The 7,668-nt window shown below is 36.4% G+C and overlaps 1 protein-coding gene across 1 annotated transcript in view; it reads right to left on the bottom strand.

Annotated features, from left to right (window-relative positions):
- Window positions 1–1,084: 1,084 nt before the first annotated feature.
- The window catches only part of LOC126318536 (protein flightless-1), a 155,812-nt gene continuing 149,228 nt past the window's right edge, over window positions 1,085–7,668 (bottom strand). The window contains exons 21-23 of the mRNA XM_049993407.1: window positions 1,869–2,051; window positions 1,673–1,786; window positions 1,085–1,551 (exon numbers count right to left, since the gene is read on the bottom strand). Coding sequence (XP_049849364.1) covers window positions 1,417–1,551; window positions 1,673–1,786; window positions 1,869–2,051 — 432 coding nt within the window. The 3' untranslated portion in view covers window positions 1,085–1,416. The remainder of the gene's footprint in view (window positions 1,552–1,672; window positions 1,787–1,868; window positions 2,052–7,668) is intronic.

Raw genomic sequence — 7,668 nt, 5'->3', positions numbered from 1 at the left:
GTATACGGTGCATTTTATTTGTAACTTAAGTTTTATCCCCCCCCCTCCCTTCGTTCATGTTTTGTTGCTGCAGTAACATTCAAACATTCTACATTAGCGGGATACAATAATATGCTTTGATAGAATATTGACTCTTACAAGTCAAAATCACAAAAATTTTACTGAAAACTGAAACAATGAAGAATTCCTGGAATTCTAAACAATTCCTGGGTTTTTCCCAGTTTTCTCCCGGATGGAGAAATTCCCGGGTTTTTCCCGGATCTCCCGATTGTCCCAAGTCGTATACACCCTGTTAATAGTTGGTACTGAAACAAGTATGCATTCCAACTGTGACCCAGTAGCTGGACAAGTTCATTCAGAAGGCTCTCCAACAACTATCATGGAAAAGGGAATCTTTAACAATGGTACACTATAGTTGATGTTCTTATAACTTTTTTGACAAAATTTTCCTAATTTTGTCAAAGTTTTTGTTGAGATTAGTCACTGAGAAATTGTTGCACTAACTAAAAGGAAATAAAGAAAGGGCTTTGAGTGCAAATAAGTTTACACTGTGAATGTCTCATCAGGCCTCTTCCGTTGACTAGTTACTGTGTAATGTATTCAAATCATCTGCTGCTAACTTGGTGTTAAGTTGAAATTGGTAATAATACGATTTGTATTAAGTGACTTACCTAATGTGTTTTTGTGTGTGTGTTTTCAAATATGTCGCTAAAATGTGTGGAATATATTCAAGTATCTTTAAGCTATAGATGATGAAACAACAGAACTTATTTTCTCCATTCCAGCACTGTGTTCTGAGGGACTGAGCTTTTCCCACGCCCTTATTGCCATTTATTTCCATGTCACCATTAAGAAACTGAATACAAGCTTCAAAAATTTAATATTTATTTGCCTCTCAATGTTACACATGTTTTGCACTAATGCGTGGGCTCTCTCTCTCTCTCTCTCTCTCTCTCTCTCTCTCTCTCTCTCTCTGTATGTATGTATGTGTGTGTGTGTGTCATAATTCTTAAGGTTTATTAGAGCTCATACATCCTTTTCATGTGGAGTTCTGTTGATAGAATATTGCTGAAAACAACTCATGTCAACATGTAATAAACATCTATATTTTACTCAAAAAGTCTTTACAATCCATTAAAAATATTTTGTGCATGCAAAAAGTACAGTTTAACAGAATAACACATAAATATATGTACATTATCAGAAAATATTGTACAGCAATGTACTTCTGTCTTTAAATTAAAAAAGTAATAAATAATAATAAATATAAAAAATCTGTGCAGTACTGACTGTTCATGAAACACTGTAACCAGAAAACAGGACCAGTGGGACATTTAAATGGACAACTTGCACAAAAGATGTAGCTCAGTGGCTGTTTCCTGCATGACAGATAGTAAAAATGCACAGATAAATATTTTATTCTGGAGGCCTTTTGTGTGGGCCCCAACCATGGAAGCACTTTGTGAATTTGCGAGACTCTCTATTTTTCGCTGTAAGGAAAAGCTTACGAGGTCTTTCTGGTTGCTTGACTCTTAAATGCTGTATGTACACCTAAAACCAAAAAGATATAATGTCATATGTCACTTAAATATACATACTACAGAATTATGCATTAATGTGTTTAATCACTATATTTAATAAAAGTTAGTATGGGAGTGTTCAGTGGTCTCACCTGTGCCGACTTGAATGCCAGTTTCACTTCCACTTCACTACATTTTGGTCCAAGCCAGAGGAACACCTGCTCTCCGTTATCCAAAATCATTATATCATCATCTGCTAAGTCATCCTGTTGTGTATGGTAAAAACAAATAATTTATCCAATGTCATACAAAAATTAGTTTTATTTATAAACTAAATGTAATATTCACCTGACAGAAATCTGAACATTTTTCAGATACTGTGAAGTATCCTTTCTCATTTGAACAGCGGAAAAGGCGTGTGTAATTCATAAAATCGGCATCCGTATCATACGGTTTACGACCACCCAGAGCAACCCAAAAGAAATTGTCAGGTTCTTCACCTTCATTTAATGTTTGGAATCCTATCCATGGCTGAAACACAAAAAAATAATTTCTTTGAGAATCTTTATCTTGTAGATGCACAACATTCAATGATTATTAAACTCTTATTTTATGTCAGTGTGACAGTATACACAATATCAATAAACATCCGCAAGATGTAATGTTACATTCAATCAGGTCTGAGACTAAAAGTATCAACAGGCACAGAATAGAGATAAAATGGGCAATGAGTATTTGAGACACTTTCACTCTTTATACTGGTAAGTCACTCAGTCAATATATCATGATTCATGTAGTTATATTTAAGGTGAACACAGTAAGGCTACACAGTTTTACTATATTAGTGGCATCCTTTATTCTATTTAACAACATCAAAGAACTGATTGACATTAATGGACACATGGTTCAAATACTGACATTGAATCTATACTGCATTCCTCATAAGAATAAACCTGATGTAAACAAACACAAATGCGATGATTGGTCAGAAGCCGTACCCCATGTCCACAGGTGTCGGTATGGTCTTGGAAGTATGTATTAGATATAGTTTTACTGAGTTATGTTAAATGAAACTTTAAGGTATTCAAATTTATTAACAGCCATCAATCTTTTTTCTGAATAATGCTTTAGCTATGTAGTTTTTATTTCAAAAGTCGTGTACAGTCCTAGTCTTTGCACTGTTGTGCCCTGATTGTCACACTGTTAATACGCTGTATGAAAATGGTCTGAGACTGCTTCCTGTTCTGTAGTGAAACGTGTGTGGAACGCGGTTAAAGTATAGTGGAATCAGAAGCATAGTACATTGATGATATACTGTAGATCAAAGTTTGCTGGTTCAAGTCTGACTTCAGTCTTCCCCCCCCCCCCCCCCCCCCCTCCCCCCTTCTTGTTCAATTTGAAATATGTGTGTCTCTTAATTGTAAAATTCATCATCACTTGTTATCACTAATGCATGTCTTCTTGTTTCTAGTTACACACGAAATTCCTGTTTTCATTTTAAATATAAATTCTTGGTTATTGATATTTTATGAAAGACTGTAAATAAAGGTTGCTTAAATCAAGTAAACACAATTTCATTTTTTTTGAAAAATGTTTTGTGTTTGTTTACATCAGGTTCATTCTTATGATGAATGGAGTATAGATTCAATGTCCGTATTTAAAAATGAAGAACCAAATACTCTTTATTTGGACTACATCCATTTTTTATACCACAGATGTAGATAAGTGGTGTAAAAACATGAAAAACAATCATTTTCACAGCATCGAGCACACCATAAAAATGCTGCATATCTACATTTGCAACTGTACCATTAAAATATGAACCCAACAGAACTGATCTGAAGCAGAGTTAAGGGATTTGGCCTAAGAAATACCAAAATTATTAAGCTTTCAGATGTACCGGAACTAATACACGCAGCATTTTTACGTGTCACTGCCGAACGCTGGTGGGATAAGAATGGCATGTCATAGAAGAAGATGAGAAAATGCGGTGCCCGGTTGACTTTATGGATTCTGTTGGTGATCGACTCATTGTCAATTAGCAGATGATAGTTCCAGAACTGAAATGTATTTCTCAGATTTGGATAAGGAACGAGCTAAGAGATTACCAGAGGATACACTGTAATTGGCTTCAGCATTCAACAGTAAGATGAAATCCCTGCGGTATGCTTTTGCATCACTCGGAAAAATTACCCTATGTTTAAGTTAGGAATTTTCATCACTCGTTTGTAATTAGAATACTATGTTAGGTGAGAACAAGAGTATTTTATGCTTTCTGTCTGGTTACCTAAGAAGCATGCGGTAGTGCTGGAGTTTTGCCGAATATTATTTCATTCTCTTTTTGCGTCTGAAATGCAACTGCTCACATCATTGCAGGTTAGTTGGGCCAGCTGGCTGGCCAGTGCTGACCAAGTTTAATGCACCGGTTAAGCTGTTGTCCCACATTATCGCTCAATCTATGTGTGTGTAACACAGCATAAAATGTATCATTGTGATCGTACTTGACAGAAATGGTCACGGCTTGGCTTCTGCCCCAAGTGGGGGGGAATCAAATGAGATTCAAACAAACATGGAAGAATACATGGCGTAATGTTTACATCAGGTTCATTCTTATGATAAACAAAGTAAAGTTTTCATTTTGATCAAGAAAGGTGGTGCAATGTCTCAACAATGTGATTTATAAGAATGGCAAACTGCTGATAGGATAGAAGGTAGTGGGACACTGTTTGAAGCAACAAAATTCGTGGGAGAGAAGGAAATGCTTAATTTCACAACACAGGACACACACACAAAGTAACAGAACATATTTAAATCTCAGTGCAGGAACAACAGACACAGACCGTTGCTTTTTAAGCTCCAGTCTCACATTTGTGTACGAAATAGTTGATTATCATGGTGGAGAACTAACAGTGTTGGTAAGAAGCAGTGCTGGGAGACATATGGACCTCAAAATATTAAACAGTTCTTTCTCTTGTATGTTATATGTTTGTGCTATTGATGATTCTTCCCTTTTTATACACACATCATCCAGGTGCTGTGGTCATCCAAGCTCTGTTATTAAAGCTAACTAGGATTTATTTCAAATCACACTGAAACCCAGCCAACATCTCCTAAAACCACTTCAAAGCTATAAAGTGTTCTTCTCAGGGAAAAGCAGTATGTTCCTCAGACACTCACCAATATGCCCACCAAACTCATGCCAAATAGGTGAATGCTATGTTAGCCATTTGAAAAAATCTTAATGCATACAAACAGAACATAAATTAGTTGTGTCACATATTTCTGAGCTGCACCAGTAACACAAACACTTTCCTCTGTATCTTTGGTGGCATAGAAAGGAAACTTAAAGCCTCTGCACCAGTAAATTACAGTGTACCTCTAAGTGTATCCCTGTTACATATGAAACCTAAAGGCTTAGCTTTACATAATACATACTTTCTCATAATTTTGTAAAAATAGTTAATTTCTAAAGAAACAGACTACTGCATAATAGGTATAAAATAAAGCAGAGGGCTATAGTTAAACGAACACTGAATGAATTCATCTCACTGTCAAGAGGGCAATGCACGAAGCCTCGAATGATCATCATAGCAGATTCTTATCGCGATATCTCTCACGAGACCTACAGAAACTCTGATTACATTTCAAGGCTGTTACTGGCATCAAAGTTCATGTATGGGTTCTCACAGATACCACAGAAACTTAAATTGAGGGTAGTACAGCAAAATCAGGAATGATGAACTGTTTTCACTGTTCCTCTAAAGTAAAATTCAGGGGTATTGCCACAGTTCTTGCACCTACACAAAGATGAATGAGATTGTTGTTAGGGTCAGTGGTATTTAGAAAGTGCAAAAACTGAACAAAATTCTAAGGTTCAGTGGCTTCTCTATCAGATTTTATATAGAATTTGTGACCCAGTTAGCCCATTCTTCAACTATAATACGGTGTAGATCTCTCTCAAACAAATAACAGTGCACGGCTCACACTCACCTACAAGAAGAGTACCAGAAATGATCCACAAAACTAGCATCCAGTAAGCCTTATATCCATCTGCTGTATAATCTTAGAACACTTCTGAGCTAAAACGCAATGAGATATCTAATAAGGAACGACTGCTCTCCACTCCAACCAGTGTGAATTCCAAAAACTTTGGTTGTATGCAGCCCAACGTGCACTGTTCTCTTGCGACATCTTGCAAGGCCTGGATCAAGCCACTCAGAGAGCTGTAGTATTTCTTGGCTTCCAAACAGCCTTTGACTCAACATCACACCTATAATAATTACCAGAAATACATTTGTACAGGGTACTGAGAGAAATTTGTAACTAGACTGATGATTTCTTGGTAGGGAGAAAGCAGCAATCATATTGGTTAGAGAATCACTGACTGATGTAGAACCAACTTCAGGCATGACCCAAGGAAGTGTCTTGGGACCCTTATTGCTCACACATTGTACCTTAATGACCTTGCAGACAATATTATCGGTAACCTCAGACTCTTTGCAAATGATGCAGTTATGTCTGAAGAAAAGTTGCACGAATATTCAAGTCAGATCTTGATAAGATTTCAAAGTTGTGCAAAGATTGAAAACTTACTGTAAATGTTCAGAAATGTACATTGTGCACTTAAACGAAACAAAATAACACAGTATCCTATGACTACAATATCAGTCTATCACAACTGTAATCAATAAAAATGTCAAAGTTAACAATTTGTACAGGTATGAAATGGAATGATCCCATACCCTCATCATAGACAAAGCAAGTGCATACTTTGATACTGGGAAAATGCAGTCAGTCCACAAAGGACACAGCTTAGAAATAACTTGTGTGGCTCGTCTTAGACTACTGCTCGACTCGTCTTAGACTACTGCTCAAGTTTGTGGGACCCATACCAAAAAGAATTAACAGGGAACATTGAATGTATGCAAAGACGAGCAGTATGAAAGGTCACAGATTTGTCTGACTCATGAAAAAGTGTCCCATTAATGTTGACAAATCTGAATTGGTAGACTCTTGAAGACAGATGCCAAACATCTCCTCACAACCTACTTACAAACTTTCAAAAACCAGTATGGAATGAATAATCAACAGACTCTCCAACATCCTACATATCACTCCTCTAGAGATTGTGATTGTAAGATTAGACTAATTATAATACACACAGTGGCAATCGGACTGTCATGTTTTCCACACACTATACACAATTAGAATGCGAAGAAATTCTAATATGTAACATATTAAGTACACTCTGTCAGCCGTTTTACAGAGATTTATACAGTATTTATCTAAATATGCATTCCCGAATCACTGTGACCAGTATAAGTAAAACTCACAAGCTGAACAAAAATATACTCTACTGTCTACTATTACAGGAACAATCCAAGTAGTTGTTGATTCATATAATGTGTTAACTGTACAAATGAGGACAAGTGAGAAGCTATGCAATGTTAGTACCAGGTACAGAAGGCAGCAACATTATTTTCTTGAAGAAAGTAAGTTTAAATATAACAGAAGAAACACAAATTAAAAGAAAATCACAAAGACTTCCAGAATTAGATGTTCCTTCTGTTCATGGCAAAAGAATAAACAGAAGTGAACAAAAAATAATAGGAATTATTACACTAACAGAGCAGAGCATAAGTCAGAGCCCTAGGTTAATAAAGGCACAGAAAACAAAACAATGTACTAGACATTGAATTTCCATCTTCCACTATACAGTCCAACTTCGCCATTGCTGGTCCCTTGCTCAAATGAGAAAGGAGCAGGGTTGGGCTTGGGTTAGAAACCTGACCCTGTAAAATTTTTGGCCGCAACAGAAACAACAAATTCACAATTCAAACCTCCAACCTGGTTGCGGATCGATTTCACAGGAGGGCACTTGTTCCCCGATATGCCACCGAGCATTGGAGTAAATAGGCCAGAGTAGGACTATACAGTCTGTTTCTTGTCATATCTTCTGTTTTTGCCTAAGATGTGAGGGACTGTTCTTAAGTTTCAGACACTAAAGCTCTGTTAGATTCTTTGCAAAATTACTTTACTGTCATATGCTGTATCTGAACACAGTTTTGAAGAAACCAAACCAACATAAAATGGAAATTGTTAAGTGAAACTAAATGGATCTGTCTTTAGACTATTTTGAAATTTTAAA

Source organism: Schistocerca gregaria, chromosome 1 (assembly GCF_023897955.1).
Source record: "Schistocerca gregaria isolate iqSchGreg1 chromosome 1, iqSchGreg1.2, whole genome shotgun sequence".
NCBI lineage: Eukaryota > Metazoa > Arthropoda > Insecta > Orthoptera > Acrididae > Schistocerca > Schistocerca gregaria.
This window is presented reverse-complemented; position numbering and strand designations above follow the sequence as displayed.